The sequence below is a fragment of the Oncorhynchus kisutch genome, linkage group LG5 (genome assembly GCF_002021735.2).
Source record: "Oncorhynchus kisutch isolate 150728-3 linkage group LG5, Okis_V2, whole genome shotgun sequence".
NCBI lineage: Eukaryota > Metazoa > Chordata > Actinopteri > Salmoniformes > Salmonidae > Oncorhynchus > Oncorhynchus kisutch.
In genome coordinates this window covers 7,787,869-7,807,785 of record NC_034178.2, presented here as the reverse complement: position 1 = coordinate 7,807,785, position 19,917 = coordinate 7,787,869, and the positions used below count along the sequence as shown (strand labels likewise).

The 19,917-nt window shown below is 43.7% G+C and overlaps 1 protein-coding gene and 1 long non-coding RNA gene across 3 annotated transcripts; both read left to right on the top strand.

The window, feature by feature from the left end:
• Positions 1-1,072: 1,072 nt before the first annotated feature.
• LOC109890601 (ribose-phosphate pyrophosphokinase 2) lies at positions 1,073-15,116 on the top strand. Of its 2 annotated transcripts, XM_020482547.2 has the most exons (7): positions 1,073-1,478; positions 5,784-5,967; positions 11,077-11,175; positions 11,414-11,538; positions 12,221-12,394; positions 13,054-13,213; positions 13,475-15,116. In XM_020482547.2, the coding sequence occupies exons 1-7, from the start codon at positions 1,357-1,359 to the stop codon at positions 13,565-13,567; spliced, it is 957 nt and encodes a 318-aa protein (XP_020338136.1). In that variant the 5' UTR covers positions 1,073-1,356; the 3' UTR covers positions 13,568-15,116. The 2 variants fall into 2 exon arrangements, with proteins under 2 accessions (XP_020338136.1, XP_031680200.1); XM_031824340.1 differs by having other exon boundaries at positions 1,182-1,478; positions 11,414-12,394.
• Positions 15,117-16,404: 1,288 nt separating this feature from the next.
• On the top strand, positions 16,405-18,825 carry LOC109890600 (uncharacterized). Its single transcript, XR_002255434.2, has 3 exons — positions 16,405-16,474; positions 17,407-17,519; positions 17,938-18,825. It is a non-coding gene; the product is annotated as an uncharacterized LOC109890600 (long non-coding RNA).
• Positions 18,826-19,917: the final 1,092 nt, after the last annotated feature.

The following is a 19,917-nucleotide window of genomic DNA, read 5'->3' as shown; positions in this document are numbered from 1 at the left end:
ATAGTAAGAGGGAGTGTTTCACCAAGGGTTTGACAAAGGTTTCTGTGTGTGGATAAAATAAGCACTTGAGGTATCAATCTCTCTCAGAGTTAAATCAAGTTAAAACACACAGATCCAGAGGCCTTAAAGGGTAAAGGGGGGACCCCCTGTAAGAGACCATTCCTTTCTGAATCTTTGGCCAATGTGCTTTTCAAACCAACAGTACATGTAACTATTATGCCTTGATCACACCAATAGTGTCATTGCTCAAAATAGTGTGCGGCATCATCTGGATATGCATGCAACAAAAGTTCAACATTCAACTTCTGCTACCATGTCTGTCAAGCTGTCTACGCATACAGTTTGGCACAAATGTTCAATAAATCCAACGTATGCCCCACACAGAACACACTGCAAATGCCTCTGCAACGCAAGGCTGCAAGGCAAACGCAGCGTTACATTGGAAACGAATGTACTTGTGATGTACCAAAATGCAATGACGCTGTCCGTGTGATTGGGGCGTTAGTCAGTAGGCCTGATGTATGTGTGGCAGGACAAACAAATACATCGTTGTTTTTTTTAAGGCCCAGCGCAGTCAAAATTAAGATTTTCTTTATATATATTTCCACAATATGAGGTTGGAATAATACTGTGAAATGTTTTAAATTACTATAATGCCATATTAGTGTAAAAGCTGTTTGAAAACACTGACTGAAATGTCAGCCTGTTTTGGTGGGATGGAGTTTTGGCCTTCCAAATAGCATGGACCATAACGTTTAATGTCAACCGCGGGAAAAAAAACACCTAAGAAGAAAGGCATTGATTTTGTCCAATTAGGAAGAGGATGGAAGCCGCAGAGATATACTTGGGTTTGTGAGGTTTTACTGCAGAACAGTTGCAGGGAGTGTTGATTGGTCGTGTTCTGTCCCCCCAGACCATAGTAGGATTAGATAGGGTAAATAATGGAATACGGTGGTTTTTTTGTGTGTTTTTTTTTAGGGCTAATAGATGGCAGGATACATTTTCCTTTTCCCCAATTGTATAATACTGTATCACAAATAACTTAATGTAGGTTGGCTGTGAATAGCCTCACGCTCCAATACAATAGGTGGCAGTGCATGAACCTGAAATCGGACGCGATCCGCCAAAACAATCCCAAAGAATAAGAATAAGAATTAGGAAGAGACACTTCCGCTATACCATGCAAACACTGTTCTCACTTCCTTTTCAGTTTTAGGTGTCCTGTCGTGCTGATCTGCTATGCGTGGGCTACAGCGATAATAAGTTAACTTGTTAGCTAACTTGCCCCTTGAGGGATAATTGTTGCATCCAAAATCTCCTACTCACATTACCAAATTGCACATAAATATTTAGGACATGCCAAACATCGTGCTTTTCAGCGGGAGCTCCCACCAAGACCTGTCACAAAAAGTGGCTGATCGCCTCGGACTGGAATTGGGGAAAGTGATAACGAAGAAATTCTCCAACCAAGAAACATGGTAGGTTTCGTTTTTTTACGCATTTATCGTCTGCATTTAGATACGTGCATGATTATCTAATTGATCTGCTGAGCTAGCCTAGCAAGCTATCTGGTGCTGGACGTTAACTTACTGCAGCCTGGGTCATGCATACACGTGTGCGCAGTAGTAGTAAGTTTGCTATGCTAACGGCACTGAATAACGTTAGCTTGCTGCCGCTATTACATCAACACCTAAATTGGAAAGTTAGTTATGTAATCCCATGGTCACGCGTGCTGGTGTTCATTGTTGAGTCGTAACTTTGCAAGATACACCATGCTAGCTAGTTTGCGAAAAGACTCACGTGACTTAATAATAGCCAACATAGTTCAGGTAAACAGAACCAACTACTGCAGCAACAGAGAACGAGGCCACATTCAGTAGGAAAACGTTACAGATAAAGTGTAATGAACAGAGAATGAAAAGAAGAGTGATAACTGCAGGTAGCCTAGTGGGTAAGAGGTTTCTGCCAGTAACCAAAAATCCGCCGGTTTGAACCCCCTGCACCGACTAGGTGAAAAATCGCTCGATGTGCCCTAATTGTACCAGTAAGTCGCTCTGATAAAATGTAAAATGTATGCATGTGTGTTATCCAAATTGTTCCTATAATTATTCGCCCTGCTGCAACCCCAGATTCAATCTCTGCCTAAATAATGTAATGCACTTAAACCTAATTGCACCTGTCCCTCTGTATAAGAGCCTTTGCTCAAATGACGCGAATGTCAAATATACATACATAATTTTCCTGATCTGTATTGTTCCAATATTGTTTTGCCATGCTGCCACCCCTGGTTCCATTTTAGCCTAAATGTCATGCACGTAATCTAGGTTCATTTCCAGCAAGTAAGCAAGCTGACCTAATTGTTCAGTAGCGATGGTAACTACATAAACCTGCTCTGGTGCATGTAGACTTTACAATACTCGCAATATGATGCAATGGGTGTGAGCGAGTACACTGCATTGCCCCATGAACCAAGGTGAGCTACGGTCTCCTATTGATTTTTAGCCTAGCTTCATTACTTGTCCCCTATGTGCAATAGTGGGTCTTTGTCAGCTATATTAATACAATGATCTGCTTTAGAATTTGTGGGTTCTTTTGGATACAGTTTGGCCTGATAGTGGGAGTGAGTACAAGGACACAGACAAATGAGATATTATTCTGGGATGTCCTCCTTGCAAGGATGAAAAGTGGGAGCAAGTACATAGTATTGAGTAGATGATCTGATATGATATAGTCTTATACTCAGCTGGCCCCTCCCTGGATTTTGTGTTAAACGCTCAACAACAAAGCTTTTTCTGCCCTTAACCTTGTTCTGAACACCTCCAAAACAAAGATTGTGAAACACACCCCCCTCAGAGAGAGAGAGACGCACACACAGATTAATGTTGAAAGATGTGAGAGCTCACTTTTTTTAACTTTTTTTTTTTTACAAAAGGATAGATTTGGAGTTGGATTTTTTGGCAGGTACATATGCAGGATGCTACTCTCCACAGCATGGCCTTTGTTCCAGATCAAAACTCCTAACCTACAACCTCATTTTGACCAGAATGAACCGGATAGATTACTGCTTCCAGTGTTTTCTTTTTCCAAGTCTAGCAAACAAAGAGCAGAGACCTGAGGACACCATCCAACCTGGAACTGCGCTCCCAGACTTGAAAGGACAGACCAGATACAAATTCAATTAACTCGAAGGTGTGACGTAAGAGGGCTTTTGGCCCAACAAATGTCAGGAGTCTTTGAAGCGTCCTCTGAAGCCCCCTCCTGCTGTTCAGTCCATTCACTGGCATTTTCTACAAGAAATCTGCCTCCAGAAATAAATGCTTCTCCCAAGTGGGTGTGACACCTACTCCCGTTGCCTGCTGCACTGCTGCTTGGATTCCACCTGGCGATCTGTTCACCGTGTGCTCTGGCCTGTCTCCCCCTGTCTGGTACAGGCAGTTTCACCACACTCACCCCTTTCTCCCGAGCTTTCACTCGCCTCCAGCACACACGCACTGTTTGGGCGAGTGACTCTGAACTTACAATGGCTACCCCCCTCGTTATATAAAAAAATATATATTGTCCATTTTGATATTTGACTAATGCATACTTTGTTGACTACAAACTTTCTTTACCCAACCGTGGGACAGACCGTGTTTGTTCCCACACTCGGGACTCTGACTCTCTATTGGTTACACTGACTTTTGGCCTCCCATCCTATTCTAACCACCTCTCGTCGGCTTTGTATTCATGTTACCTGATAGAATTGCTGTACAATATGATCTTGTTGCCATCTGATACACATTCAGATGTCATAAATTAGCGCTGCAGAGCTCTCCCTGTCCTATGCTGTGCCTTGATTGTATTGCTGTTGATGATATTTGGAAATGTGCATGTACACCCTGGCCCATCTACTGTTGCTAGCCCCAATTCTGACTTGTGCTCTGATATTTGCTTCACTGGTTGCTGAACTCGTGAAAGCCTGGGTTTTTCGCATGTTAACACTAGAAGCTCATGACCTAAAATGGATAAATTGAAACTGTGTGTTCACAGATCCAATCCAGATGTGTTGGTCATTACTGAGATGTGGTTAAGGAAGTGTTTAGCATACTGATGTTCAACTTTCTGGTTATAACCTTTTTTGGCAAGACAGATCTTTCAAAGGCGGGCAAGTGGCAATCTTTACCAAGGATCACTTTCAGTGCTCGGTTGTCTCCAACAAGTCTTTCCCTAAACAATTTGATTTGCTGGTTTTAAGCATTCAGCTTTCAAATAGCTCTTTGTTGACTGTTGCAGGGTACTATCGTCCTCCATCAGCACCGGCCTGTACCCTACCTGCCCTAAGATCCCTCCTGGCCAGTCTGGTGTTTTCTGTAATGACCTTAGTGATCACTGTTTTACAGCCTGTGTTCGTAATGGTTGCTCAGTGAAACGACCTGTCCTGATTTGTCAGACGCTTGCTAAAAAGAAAAATTATGAGCAAGCCTTCTTTCATGAACTGGCCTGTAAAATGGTATAGAAATCAGCTTGATCCCCTTTCGAAGATGCTTGAACCTTCTTTTTTGATATTGTTAACAAACACACCCCCATAAAGAAAATTACAATTAAAAACGGGTTCAGGCCCTGGTTTGACCTTGATCTTGCAGAGTTAATCCACCTCAGGAATTGCATTTGGCGAAAGGCTCGGCACACGCATACTCAGGCTGACTGGCTGTCTTTCAGGCAAATTCAAAATAAGTGTACTCGGGCAATCCGGAAGGCCAAAGTTAGTTACTTTAAGGAGCAGTTCTCTCTCTGTGGGTCTAACCCCAAGAAGTTCTGGAAAACGGTTAAACAACGTACTTCTTCATTTTTACTTAGCCTTTTCAAATATAGTTACAATCAGGCCTATTACCGTGAACTCCAGGAGCGTTGCGGCAGAATCTGCGATGGCCAGCAGCGGGAGGAGGGTCAGGAACAGGTCTGTCATAATTATTTCATCAAACGGTGTGCTTAAAGCATCAGACAAGCTCAGTGCATATTGTTGATTTATTCACTTAGGGTGTGCCAATATATGGGAAGAATACAAGTTTTAAAAATTTTGCCTAATCGATTGGTTGAAAGAACACGGTCGACCACATTTTTTAAATATACTCTGCGACAGTCCTAGTCTATACAGTAGCGGTGGGTCTCGCGTCTCCTCACGTCGTGCCTCTTCTGGGTGGTTCAGATAGGTAGACCGGCTGTTGCATTAATTGCCTCTCTTGGTCAGAGAGAGCACAATGACTCCAGCGGAGGCAGGGAAAGGGGGTTGTCCTGTCGGGAATGTTTCAGTTGTTGACTTGTTTTGAAGCCTGCAACTTGTGGAGAGATGGTGTGTGTGTGCCCTGATTCCCAGAAGTCTGCTTTTCCACACGCACTTTCAAATGAGAGTTTGTCAACGTTAAGCTCGTTCTGGTCACTCCAATTTACTGCACCAGACCTCCATCAGTCCTCCGCTGTTGGCGTGCAGTTATGATACTGGGTTGTTGGAAAGTGATTTGTGGTACTGTATCGTTCATGAGTGAGTAGCAGTTGCCCTTTTTTTCTAAGCATAACTTGTAGGGAGGGATTTGGCCTAGTTAATAAATGTCCATGGCGAGAAGTTTACGATCAGCCTTCTCCGTCAGGGTATACGAGCTATAGGCCTAGCGTGGAGTGATAAGAGCAGAGTGATGAGGATGATCTTCTCTACCTCAGTGTGGAGATGAGTGAGCGGTTCCGTGGTGGTAAGAGTTATCCTTTTCCTTAAGGTGACACTAAATTATGCTGCTGCTTCTCTTTGTCAGCGTGGAGATCGGGGAGAGCGTGCGCGGCGAGGACGTCTACATTGTGCAGAGCGGCTGCGGCGAGATCAACGACAACCTGATGGAGCTGCTGATCATGATCAACGCGTGCAAGATCGCCTCATCGTCCCGCGTCACCGCTGTCATCCCCTGCTTCCCCTACGCCCGGCAGGACAAAAAAGACAAGGTAAGCCTGTTTTCTGCCGGGCTCGCAGGCCCAAAGAGGTCTACTACAGTGATTCACCATGTGTGGTGTCCAGTATGTAGTGCAAAACGTAGCATATATACAGTACCAGTCAATATTTTGGACACACCTACTCATGCAAGTGTTTTTCTATTTTGTACTATTTTCTACATTGTAGAATAATATTGAAGACATCAAAACTATGAAATAACACATATGGAATCATGTAGTAACCCAAAAAAGTGTTTTGAGGTTCTTCAAAGTAGCCACCCTTTGCCTTGATGACAGGTTTGCACACTCTTGGCATTCTCTCAACCTGCTTTATGATGTGGTCACCTGGAATGCATTTCAATTAACAGGTGTGCCTTGATAAAAGTTAATTGGTGGAATTTATTCTTTGTGCGTTGTTGTGACACGGTAGGGGTGGTATATAGGAGATAGCCCTTATGGCAATAACATCTCAAATAAACAAAGAACAATGACAGTCCATTACTTTAAGACATGAAGGTCAGTCAATCTGGAAAATATCAAGAACCTTGACAGTTTCTTCAAGTGCAGTCTCAAAAACCGTCAAGCGCTATAATGACACGGGCTTTCATGAGGACTGCCATAGAAAGGGAAGACCTGAAGTTATCTCTGCTGCAGAGGATAAGTTAATTTGAGTTACCTGCCTTAGAAATTGCAGCCCAAATAAAAGCTTCAGAGTTCAAGTAACACAGATCTCAACATCAACTGTTCAGAGGAGACTGTGTGAATCAGGCCTTCATGGTCAAATTGCTCTAAAGAAACCACTACTAAAGGACACCAATAAGAAGAGACTTTCTTGGGCCAAGAAACACAAGCAATGGACATTAGACCGGTGGAAATCTATCCTTTGGTCTGAGGAGTCCAAATTTGAGATTTTTGGTTCCTACCACTGTCTTTGTGAGACGCAGTGTAGGTGAATGGATGATCTCTGCATGTGTTGTTCCCACCGTGAAGCATGGAGGTGTGATGGTGTGTGGAGGCTTTGCTGGTGACACTCCTGATTTATTTCGAATTCAAGGCACACTTAACCAGTATGGCTATCACAGCATTCGGCGGTGATACGCCATCCCATCTGGTTTGCGCTTAGTGGGACTATCATTTGTTTTTCAACAGGACAATGACCCAACACACCCCCAGGCTGTGTAAGTGCTATTTTACCAATAAGGAGAGTAATGGAGTGCTGCTTCAGATGACCTGGCCTCCACAATCAGCCGAACTCAACCCAATTGAGATGGTTTAGGGTGAATTGGACCGCAGAGTGAAGGAAAAGCAGCCAACAAGTGCTCAGCATATGTGGCAACTCCTTCAAGACTGTTGGAAAAGCATTCCAGGTCAAGCTGGTTGAGAGAATGCCTAGAGTGTGCAAAGCTGTCAAGGCAAGAGTGGTTACTTTGAAGTATCTCTGAATTTGTTTTACACTTGATTGCTATTTCATCGTTTTAATGTCTTCACTATTATTCTACAATGTAGAAAATGGTTTTAAAAAAGGAAAACCCATGTAGTTGTCCAAACTTTAGACTGGTACTGTGTTCTGAAAGAGCTGCAAAACCTGGACCCGTACAAATCAGCTGGGCTTGACAATCTGGACCCTCTATTTCTGAAACTATCTGCCACCATTGTCGCAACCCCTATTACCAGCCTGTTCAACCTCTCTTTCATATCGTCTGAGATCCCCAAGGATTGGAAAGCTGCCGCAGTCATCCCCCTCTTCAAAGGGGGAGACACCCTGGACCCAAACTGTTACAGACCTATATCCATCCTGCCCTGCCTATCTAAGGTCTTCGAAAGCCAAGTCAACAAACAGGTCACTGACCATCTCGAATCCCACCGCACCTTCTCCGCTGTGCAATCTGGTTTCCGAGCCGGTCATGGGTGCACCTCAGCCACTCTCAAGGTACTCAACGATATCATAACCGCCATCGATAAAAGACAGTACTGTGCAGCCGTCTTCATCGACCTTGCCAAGGCTTTCGACTCTGTCAATCACCATATTCTTATCGGCAGACTCAGGAGCCTCGGTTTTTCGGATGACTGCCTTGCCTGGTTCACCAATTACTTTGCAGACAGAGTTCAGTGCGTCAAATCGGAGGGCATGCTGTCTGGTCCTCTGGCAGTCTCTATGGGGGTGCCACAGGGTTCAATTCTCGGGCCGACTCTTTTCTCTGTGTATATCAATGATGTTGCTCTTGCTGCGGGCGATTCCCTGATCCACCTCTACGCAGACGACACCATTCTATATACCTTCGGCCCGTCTTTGGACACTGTGCTATCTAACCTCCAAACAAGCTTCAATGCCATACAACACTCCTTCCGTGGCCTCCAACTGCTCTTAAACGCTAGTAAAACCAAATGCATGCTTTTCAACCGGTTGCTGCCTGCACCCGCATGCCTGACTAGCATCACCACCCTGGATGGTTCCGAAATAGAATATGTGGACGTCTATAAGTACCTAGGTGTCTGGCTAGACTGCAAACTCTCCTTCCAGACTCATATCAAACATCTCCAATCGAAAATCAAATCAAGAGTCGGCTTTCTATTCCGCAACAAAGCCTCCTTCACTCACGCCGCCAAGCTTACCCTAGTAAAACTGACTATCCTACCGATCCTCGACTTCGGCGATGTCATCTACAAAATGGCTTCCAACACTCTACTCAGCAAACTGGATGCAGTCTATCACAGTGCCATCCGTTTCGTCACTAAAGCACCTTATACCACCCACCACTGCGACTTGTATGCTCTAGTCGGCTGGCCCTCGCTACATATTCGTCGCCAGACCCACTGGCTCCAGGTCATCTACAAGTCCATGCTAGGTAAAGCTCCGCCTTATCTCAGCTCACTGGTCACGATGGCAACACCCATCCGTAGCACGCGCTCCAGCAGGTGTATCTCACTGATCATCCCTAAAGCCAACACCTCATTTGGCCGCCTTTCGTTCCAGTACTTTGCTGCCTGTGACTGGAACGAATTGCAAAAATCGCTGAAGTTGGAGACTTATCTCCCTCACCAACTTCAAACATCAGCTATCTGAGCAGCTAACCGATCGCTGCAGCTGTACATAGTCTATTGGTAAATAGCCCACCCTTTTTCACCTACCTCATCCCCATACTGTTTTTATTTATTTACTTTTTTGCTCTTTTGCACACCAATATCTCTACCTGTACATGACCATCTGATCATTTATCACTCCAGTGTTAATCTGCAAAATTGTAATTATTTGCCTACCTCCTCATGCCTTTTGCACACATTGTATATAGACTCCCCCTTTGGTTTCTACTGTGTTATTGACTTGTTAATTGTTTACTCCATGTGTAACTCTTTGTTGTCTGCTCACACTGCTATGCTTTATCTTGGCCAGGTCGCAGTTGCAAATGAGAACTTGTTCTCAACTAGCCTACCTGGTTAAATAAAGGTGAAATAAAAAATAAATATAAACATACACACATCTCCTCCTATTGAATGTTTTCCCCAGACACAGTTGATTTACATGTCATCCAATAACTTCTGTGTTATAACACAAAAGACATAGGAAAAATACAGCCTCGGCCAAATAAAGCTGTAGGTTTGAATTAGAGCATGGTTCATCACCTGGGGTGACGTCAGACTTTCCAAGAGGGGAGAAAAGGTTCAGACCACCGCTTATCTGGTAAATGATTCACACACTGTTCCAGTTAATAGAGTAACAAACGAGTTTCCTCATGTAGCAACCTGCAGTTGTTCTGAGGCCTAACCTATATTCCACCTTTTCTCCCTCTTTCTCTATCAACCCAAAGACAGTGTATCAAGCACCAGTTACTATCATGAGACCCTAAGCACGCAATCTCTGTTGTGGAGCATATTTAACCTTTTATTTAACTAGGCAAGTCCGGTGAGAGAACAAATTCTTATTTACAATGACCGCCTACTCCGGCCAAACTCAGACGACACCGGGCTAAATTGTGCGCCGCCCTATGGGACTCCCAATTATGGCCGGATATGATACAGCCTGGATTTGAACTAGGTACTATAATGAAGCCTATTGCACTGAGATGCAGTGCCGTAGACCCCTACGTCACTCGGGAGCCCTATTATGTTTTGTAACAAGGTGTAACATGCCAGATCTCAAAGGCCCCTCTAACGTATTGGCATACTGTAGCCCAGTGTTTCCCTACTCTTGTCCTCTAGTGTAACAGGTTTCAAGGTCATGTCTAGCAGGGATCTTGCTAATGTCAAACTTGCATATTTGAGGTCATGTTGGAGAATCTTTGCAATTTAGCTAACCCTAACCCTTTTCCTAACCTTAATTTAATCTACCTAACCTGCTTTGAAAAGGTCACTTCTGACATTAGAGGTATCCCATCTAGTCAACCCTGATTCAACTCATTGAGGGCTTGATAATTAGTTGACAAGTTGCATCGGGTGTACTTGTCTGAGCCTACAACAAAAATGTGTGCTGCAGGGGTTACTGGAGGTTTGGAGTTGGGAAATACATCTGTAGCCTATACAAACACTCGGAACTACAAGTTCTAGAACAGGACATTACAGATTTCCGACAGAGGGTCTACTTATGTTTGTAAATCAAGTTTAATACAAGAAGGATTTAGACGGGGTATGTTTGCTTATACCAAATGGTGGCTGTTTAATTCCACATGTTGGCCTATCACTGTTGTCTTTTCCCCGAGGCATGTTAAATCAATACATGGCACTGTGGAATGTGACCTAGTACAAAATAGATGTTGAAACAAGCGTCCTGCCAGAGTTGAACTTGTGTGTGTGTGTGTGTAAATAAAGTAACCTGTGAGTTGTGATTTGTCCCCTGAAACCAGAATCTCTACGGTCACCTTGTGCTGCTATTTTGCTACAGAGGGCTGTGTGCATTAACCACAGAAGACCGAGATGTCTGTGTTGAACACGCGACAACCTGTAGCCAATCACCATCTGTTGTCTGTCGCCTGACCTGGATTGTGTTCCTTGTGGAGGAGCAAATGATTTAGACTTCACTAGTTATTTAAATCCAGGGCATTTTACTGTATTACAACAATTGTTGTCACACTGAATAATTGAATTGTGTGCTTCGTTTGAAAGAGCCTGTAACTCCCTCTGTCCCAGAGTCGTGCTCCTATCTCAGCCAAGCTGGTGGCCAACATGCTGTCTGTAGCCGGCGCCGACCACATCATCACAATGGACCTCCACGCCTCGCAGATCCAGGTAGGCAGCATCCAACACATATCACCGTCACAGCAATGCAATTGCAGGGTGCAGTTTCACCTGCCGATAAATGAAGTTATATTCAATTGAAACGACTAGTAGTAGTTGCTAGATTTGTTTCATTCCTAGTTAATGCAGTGAAGTCTAAAGTTGTCGCTATGTTTTTGCTCAATATTAGGCTAGTCGAAGAAGGCGGTATATTATCATGGAAAATCTCACTTTTTTTTTCTGTTTGTAGGGATTCTTCGACATCGCCGTGGACAACCTGTATGCGGAGCCCGCGGTCCTCCAGTGGATCCGGGAGAACATTCCAGAGTGGAAGAACAGCTGCATTGTGTCCCCTGACGCTGGAGGAGCCAAACGGTAATAACCAATTCCATGTGGCAGGGTCACATGAACTGGATACGGCTGGTCCTGAGGTCTTCAACAATGTGGCAGGGTCACATGTACCGGATACAGCTGGTCCTGAGGTCTTCAACAATGTGGCAGGGTCACATGGACCGGATACAGCTGGTCCTGAGGTCTTCAACAATGTGGCAGGGTCACATGTACCGGATACAGCTGGTCCTGAGGTCTTCAACAATGTGGCAGGGTCACGTGTACCGGATACAGCTGGTCCTGAGGTCTTCAACAATGTGGCAGGGTCACATGTACCGGATACAGCTGGTCCTGAGGTCTTCAACAATGTGGCAGGGTCACATGTACCGGATACAGCTGGTCCTGAGGTCTTCAACAATGTGGCAGGGTCACATGTACCGGATACAGCTGGTCCTGAGGTCTTCAACAATGTGGCAGGTTCACATGTACCGGATACAGCTGGTCCTGAGGTCTTCAACAATGTGGCAAAGCGACGGGGAAGAAGTGTTTGGACCCGATCATCTCTCCCTCGTTTAACTCTTTTCATTGGGTGTTTCTTTGTACCTGTCCATCTTCGAGACTTATGCCTGACTTCCGGGGGTCATGCGAATGTGGTGCTATTTCAGCTGAGCGCTGACATGCACATCTCATATTTCTTATATCTTTGTTTTAATTTCCTTGTATCCAGAGTGACCTCCATCGCTGACCGTCTGAATGTGGAGTTTGCCCTCATCCACAAAGAGAGGAAGAAGGCCAACGAGGTGGACCGCATGGTCCTGGTCGGAGACGTGAAGGACCGCGTGGCCATCCTGGTCGACGACATGGCCGACACCTGCGGTACCATCTGCAAAGCTGCTGAGAAGTGAGCCCCAGCGACCACTCACACAGCTCCTAATATCCCCAAAGTTATTCTACCATGGCCTTGCTCTAGGTTATTTGTGTTTGGCTTGTGCTGTCAATAAAAGTCTGTATTTATAGATGGTTGCTATGTAGGCTCATCTGTTGAGCATCTGTTGATCTCAAATCACCGTATGGTTTATTGACCTGAACCTATTCTATCAAACCTAATGAGAGAGATTGTGTAGAGGGTGAGAAGTGATGTGGGGATTCAAGATCAACTCAGGTTTTTTTTTCTTTATCAAAATGGGGGCTTGGCCGTGGGTGTGGCCAATGGTACTGTCGCTGACCTGAACATGTAGGGCCCTCCTGTTTGCTGCAGTGACAAAATGTAGCTGTTTTAAAGCAAGTTTTTCTCTGCTGTTTTTATTTTACTGTTTGGACATAGTTGGCCCAAGGGGGGGAAATAAAAATTATTATCGTTTTCGTTTGTTCCAGTCTCAAACATAGCTCCCGTTTCACTGTCTCTCTGAAAATCCTCAACCTTTCACTCTTCTATTTGATGCTTGTGCCTTTTTTAATTTTTCTACTTTGCTCATATGCATTATTTCAAATGCAGTTTCCAAATTACTGTCACTTTTTTATAAATAAATAAATAATTACACAACTCATCTCTCTTTCTAGATTGATTGATGCCGGTGCGATCAAGGTCTATGCTATCCTCACGCACGGCATATTTTCCGGTCCGGCCATCGCGCGCATCAACGACGCTCCCTTCGAGGCCGTGGTGGTCACCAACACCATCCCCCAGGAGGAGAAGATGAAGTCTTGCCCAAAGATACAGGTACCCCCAGTCCAGATAGGCACTTCCTGTTTTCTCACATGTCCTTCTACCTTTTAGCCAATGAGGAATCCATTTGTTGATACATGCAGCATTTTGCCTCTCCCATGTCTTGAAGCACCTGTAGCTTGCTGCTATTGTTAAAGCTAACCATTCCAACCAGGATTGATTGGCTGCCCTGTAGGTTGCCTGACCTGAGGCACTGGTATATGGCGGTCTGCCATAGAGATGTATATGATGTTGTATTTTTGTGGTCTCCACCAGATCATAGATATAGCCATGATCCTGGCCGAGGCGATCAGGAGAACCCACAATGGCGAGTCGGTGTCCTACCTCTTCAGCCACGTGCCCTTATAAAGGATGGTCACAAGGAAGAGGTCACAATGGCTAATTTAGGCCGTTTCTCTCCTCGTGGTCCAATCAGCTTGCACCTTCAGTGGCCACGCCCTCCCGGAAGTCCTTAAACCCTGACGGTTTGGGCCAATTACACGTGAACGGTTCCTAAAGGCCACGCCCACTTTCCCAGCTCCGTTGTTCCGTGTGGAAACCCAAGAAAGAGTATCACCTCTTTGAGACCAGCAAGTTTCTATTTATGCATAATACCATGTTAAGATTTCCTTATTGTGTTTGTTTTCATTATCATGCTTTGCCGGCCAAAGGATCTGGCTGTCATTTTAACCAAAGGTCCATTGCCTAACGATGTTCCTGTTTGTACCTCATTTTTTGTCCATTTCACTATAAATGAAAGCATTCCATTGTGTGATGTCACTTCTTGAGTCATCTGACTGTTCTAACCAGCTCCGTGGGGAATCTGCAACGCTGCTGGTTTTAGAGGCACCTTTGTTTCATCAATACACGCCGATTACGAAATACCAGGGTCCTATTCACTAGACTCAAAACGGTAGCAAACGGGGAGGGACTATCTATCCGATGTTTTGCTACGGTGTGTGCTAATCTATGCCACCCAGGGTTGTTTAGTCATCAACAGCTGATTTTTAATTCCTTTAACCAGCAACATTTGGTTAGTGTTCAGTTTTTCTTTCTCCGAAAGATCCAGAGTAGAGGCTGTATTTGTTCAACCAGCAGATACCTACGTAATGTCTATAAGCGTCTAGAATTGTCTCCTTAAAGTCCCAAAATTGTATAATGGAATTCAACTTGCGATATGAGAGAGAATTGTCGTAAGCATTTCCACATGTTCTGACGTTCTAGTTAAAACACTCTACTTTAGTGCCACGTAACAAGGCCAAATCTGATTTGCCATTTTACTTTCCTTCATTTAGTATGCACCTGGTGGTGCACTCTAGTGACGGACTGGTGTCATTGCAGGGCCTCATGCTCACCTTTGTATTTCTGATCACATTTGCTCCATTAAATCTTGAAATTGCTAATTTACTAAAACTCCAACACCATTTCTAAACTTTTGAAAAACTGGGCAGCAAGAGATATCTGATAGGATTTCTGCGATAGGATTAAATTAATAGAAGGGGTATCCACATTCAAGTCAATGATTACAATCGCTCTATTTATATACATTTAATTCGATCCGATAACTTAGAGGGACTGTACCCAGTTTCTCCATCGGGTGTATCCATTTTTTCAAAGGGTGATTGGTCAAACACCCTCGCCCAAAAGGTCACGAATTTCAAAGTTCTACTTTCCCCATGTCTTAAGTGTTATTTCCCCCCCCCCCAATTACTTGTAGCGTAAGTTCTAATGTAGGAGGGTAACTCCTCAGGGTTCGTTTTCCCCTGTTGTATGCTGAGTGTGCTCCAAAGGCTGTGTTCAGAATGATTTCGCGGATTGGTTGAAAACTGCTGGTGGACAGGCAGCCACACATTCGTTTTTTTTTGTTTTTTACGCCACCAGGGTTTTCATTGACAATAAACTTTGACAGTGACATCTACATACTGCTGACTGTCTTCCTTCCTTTGAGGATCCTCAGATGAATTGTTATAGACAGTACACTGTTATTTTCCCTATGGGCTGGAGTTGTGTGATCCCATTGGAAGATGGGAGTAATTGAGTGGCCATATGAGGAACGTGTTGCTACCTACGGCACCAGAATCTTGTAGCAGTGCCATGGGAAAGTAAAGGACCTTGGTTGAACGTTTGTCAGTCACACGTCTTAAGGGTGAGTTCACCAAACTAGCCATGCAACACCACCGCCCAACCACCATCTAGGACCAGGTCCTCCTTGACTATGTAATCTTATTAATTGTGATCTAAAATGCAAAACTGGTCCTAGATCAGAACTCCTGGTCTGAGACGCTTTGCCCTGGACTCCCATCCAAGGACCAACCAGGGTGAATATCCTTGTTTAGGCTCAGGCCGAGACACCTGCCAACAAGGGGGATGCGGGATGGTGTGGTTGATGGCTACAGCCATATATAATATTTCATATGTATATGACAGTGACATCTACATACTGCTGACTGTCTTATATATATATATATATATATATATATATATATATATATGCTGCCCTGGGGGGGGGGGGGGGGCTTGTTACGTTCTGTATGTGGAGTTGGCAACAGTTAATCAGTAGGCATGAGGACCGTGATGTCAGTTTGGATTTATTGGTGATGGATAGTGGCTGAAAAGATCCATAGCTGGCACCCACGTGCTTACTGGGTGTTTCATCTGAACCAGGCCAAACTGTCACGTAACCATAACATACTTCACAAAGAGGATCATCGAGAAAATAAGACAAGTGCTATTAGATATTTATTAAGAAATGTGAGTTATAACTATAGATTATCTTTGCCAGTGGTAATAATCATATGCGTCTGTTTTATAGAGACAATATAACTACTTGCCCACACCGAGTTAATGGAAGGGACATGTTCTTTGCTCTCTTAGAAATGAGTGCAAGAAAAAGTAACATGATAAATACAATATGTGGTACGGTACATACCTCCGTTTTCCGACAGGTGGCGTCTTGTGCATACTTCTCTCAGCGGTGCCTGAAACTCGGTGAATAAAGTGATTTTAAAAACACATTTGTGAAATTTTGGACACATGTATCACGTCTCCATAATTTGTTCAAATTCCCGCCTTTGAAAAATGAGGTTCAAATGTAATCTAATTTTAATATACCGTGTGTTTAATTTCCAAATCGTTCTTGGATGGGAGCTGTATCGTGACGTCAGACTCTGCAATTTGCATATTGCTCAGTATATCTCCTATGCTTGCGCAAAGGCGCGACACATTGCTGCAACGCAAAGCCTGGAGAAGTACCACTAGTCAATCAGTCCAACTTTGGTAAGCACTGATATTCATATTAACTTTAAGGTATTGGTCATATAAAAGTAGGATACCTGATATCTGCTGAAATGCTGCCAGAATAGTGTAACTAACCTGAATTTATCCTTGGGAGAACATTCTAACCTGTACCATGCCAAGGACAAAAGATGCGACTATAAAGATGTTTGGATGGATACAACATCTTTTTTTTTAAAATGTTTTTAAAGAAACATCTAACTAGTAAATAGAAACGAATGGATATGTGTTCTATTTCAGTTTCGCTGTGTAACACTTGCCATATGAATCCACATCCTTTGTTCAGATTAGTTGTGGTGGTGATAGGCTACGGTCAATTGTTTAAATCATGCGTAATAACATTTGAAATGTGCCTTTTAGATAGTATGTTGTGACATGAATGGGCCTATTTGAGGGAATTGGTGTACAATTTGGGAGCTGATCTTCGAAGATAAAGCGGATCTGGGCGGTGGTTCTCCAGATTGCGCTGCCCAAGGGAGAGGCGAGTCTTAGACCATACACGTGGAATTAAAGTCTGATAAGCATTGAAGACAAAAATACATTTAATATACTGTATCTTTATACTTTAGCCGTTGATGTGAACGCATGCTTGGTTATGTGTGGCCAACCGCTTTTTCCTCTTTTCGGCGTTCTCAGCATGGGAGTGCGTATTGTTATGTAAATGTGCATTTTGGGGAATATTAGGCGCCATTCATTGTGGGGTGCGGTTTTGTGCCCCTGTGTGTGACATGGTCCCTGAATTGGGTAACGGGATGTGAGGCAAATTGCACCAGGCTCTGCTTGAGGCGAACAAAAGAATGCAGGCGCACCACTTACACGTTTTGGTCTCGTTGCGCACTTGAGGAACAGCTATTGTGGCTGCAGTGCTGTCTGCGCATATGTTTAATTAAAAATAATGCTTCTCGTTTTGACAGAGACTTCGCAATCATGTCTGACAAGCCAAATCTCGAGGAGGTTGCCAGCTTCGACAAGACCAAGCTGAAAAAGACCGAGACGCAGGAGAAGAATCCGCTGCCGACTAAAGAAAGTAAGGATGCAGACATTTATGCAACAGTCTGACATTATGATATGACACATGAATACTATATTTTAAACTTAATTTGCATTTTTGAATAGACTTAACCCACTGGGCACACACTGGTTGAATCAACGTTGATTCCACGTAATTTCAATGAAATTCTGTGAACCAATGTGGAATAGAAGTTGAGTTGACATCAGTGCCCAGTGGGATGCATCATAAGAAGGCTACTGTACTGTAGGTCTACTGGTACTCCTATAGAATATAATCCTACCTTTTTCAATGTTAACATTTTGGGTCTAGGCTATGCTACAGTAGACATGATAGGCCTAGGCTAAGTGAAAGACCATTTATGCCTCAAGGGTGTTGATATTTTCATTACTGTTCTTTTGTCTCTCTTTCTCTCTGTCTCTCACTCTGTCCCCAGCCATTGAACAGGAGAAGCAGGCGTCATCGTGAAGACCATCCCTCCGTCATGCACTGTAACCCCCTCCTCCTGCATTGCCTTCTTTTCACTCACTTATTTTTAGCTGTATAACTTGTCAAGAAAATCCACACCAACAACACAAAGCTGCACTGCGATGGATGACCATCCATGTCCAGGCGCTGACCCCACCCCTCCTACCACCTCCACCAATAGAGGAGCAGGCCCTCGCCAGGCCAGGAATGAGGAAGTACTACCAACCAACCAGGGGCGGTACAGTGGACGGGCCCAAAGGTGTGGGTTGTGGTGTCCAAACATCAATACTGGGTAGAGAGGGCTACCGGATGGGGGCGTGGTCTTGGATCTAGGAAGTTACATCCCTCGTTCGACATCCAATTTCCTGTGTGGCCTCTTGTCAACCTGGTAACACACGCCTCAATCGTGTCCGGCTTCTTTTATTTCATTTTCGGGGAAAATGCACAACCTTTTTTTGTTTTTACGCTGGTAATATGATTAACATACCCATCGGTTAATACAAGTTTTCTGTCAGATATTTTTTGATCGAACCAAGGATGAAAAAATGGAATCCATCTAGTCTTGGGAGATACTCGTGTGGATTTTATTTACGTTGATGTTTTCAAAACGTTATTGTACGATGACCTTTTTTATCAATGTGATTTGGGATAGCTTTTTGTGTTGCACCCGGTCTCTGAATTGTTTAATATTGTAAGGAAAACATATCATTACTGGAAATTAATTCCATGTGTTCTGCGTCGATCAAATTATTTGGAGTTTTCTAAAGTCCCAACTCATGTTAATCTGCCACATACCTTTACCAAGAATGGAAACAGTGAAATGTTGTAATAAAAAAATGTGTTTCTATGAAGTGAATTGCGACATGCTTTCTTTATGCTTTCTTCATCACATTGAGGGATGCGTACTTAGTGGACCACCCACGTTCTGTGTTTGTCAACTAAGGCCAATTCTCTGGTCTGCCAACGGTAACCCACATTTCGTACTCTACATGACCCATGGGCCATGACCCTTGAACCTGCAAGGTGATGAGGCTGTTTGCACTGGGAAAATCCACTCAAAAAATGACTATCTTTGGTTATTTTACTCATTAGTCCACTGTTGATACAGTCCCGCATTTTTTTGCATGTCAGCAGTCATGTTTTCAAAATGCAACATCATGATGATGTGGCAGGTGACACTTTGCTTCCTGAAAATCCTATATCTTGAAAACTTGACTGCTCACATGCAAAACATTTTGGGACTGTATCAACAGTGGACTAGTTCATTTTTATTTTTAAAGAGAGGTTTTGAGTAGATGTTCCCTTTTTAAAGGCATATCCAGGACATTTCAGTTAACAATGCAGTACTCTATTTCCAGAAAGATCCACGGGCACGTTAATAAGGCCTTTTATCCCATGTTTATTGGGGAGTAAGATGTCTCAGACTCAGCATTGATTATTACACACATTCAGTATCAGCTCAGGCATTGTAGGCACTTAGAGTTGAGTGGAAAAGGAGTGGTTACGTTCATATCTATTGTTATTCATGAAATACACATTGATTCACAGAGTATTTGTAAGCCAGGTGAACAAGTGTACGGATGTACACATTTCAATGGCACAGTGTAGATATAAACTCTTGACAGAATACTTCATCTCAAATGTTCAAAGAAATGAAGTAAGCGCATAATAAACATGAGTAAGATTCACCTCTCAATTTAGATTTTGTATGAGTTAGCAGTTCTTTGTCCTCGGTGTGGTCAATAGGGTGTTGCCTCTACGTTGGGGATTTATTCAGCCCAACTCCCTTCAGCTTGAATTAGTGTTCACCTGCAAAGCCTAATGGTATTATCATGACATCAGACACTCCACTTCCTGGAAATAGACAGACAGATGACAAACATACCATACACAAGCCAGGACTGTTTCACTTCACTTCCTTATCAATATAAAAAAGACAAGTTGCTGA

Excerpts from the sequence above, each read along its gene's own strand:
- LOC109890601 (XM_031824340.1), top strand. The coding sequence starts at position 11,445 with ATGCGGAGCCCGCGGTCCTCCAGTGGATCCGGGAGAACATTCCAGAGT. Across the intron at positions 12,395-13,053 it reads ATCTGCAAAGCTGCTGAGAA|ATTGATTGATGCCGGTGCGA; the intron begins GTGAGCCCCAGC and ends CTCTCTTTCTAG. Across the intron at positions 13,214-13,474 it reads AGTCTTGCCCAAAGATACAG|ATCATAGATATAGCCATGAT; the intron begins GTACCCCCAGTC and ends GGTCTCCACCAG.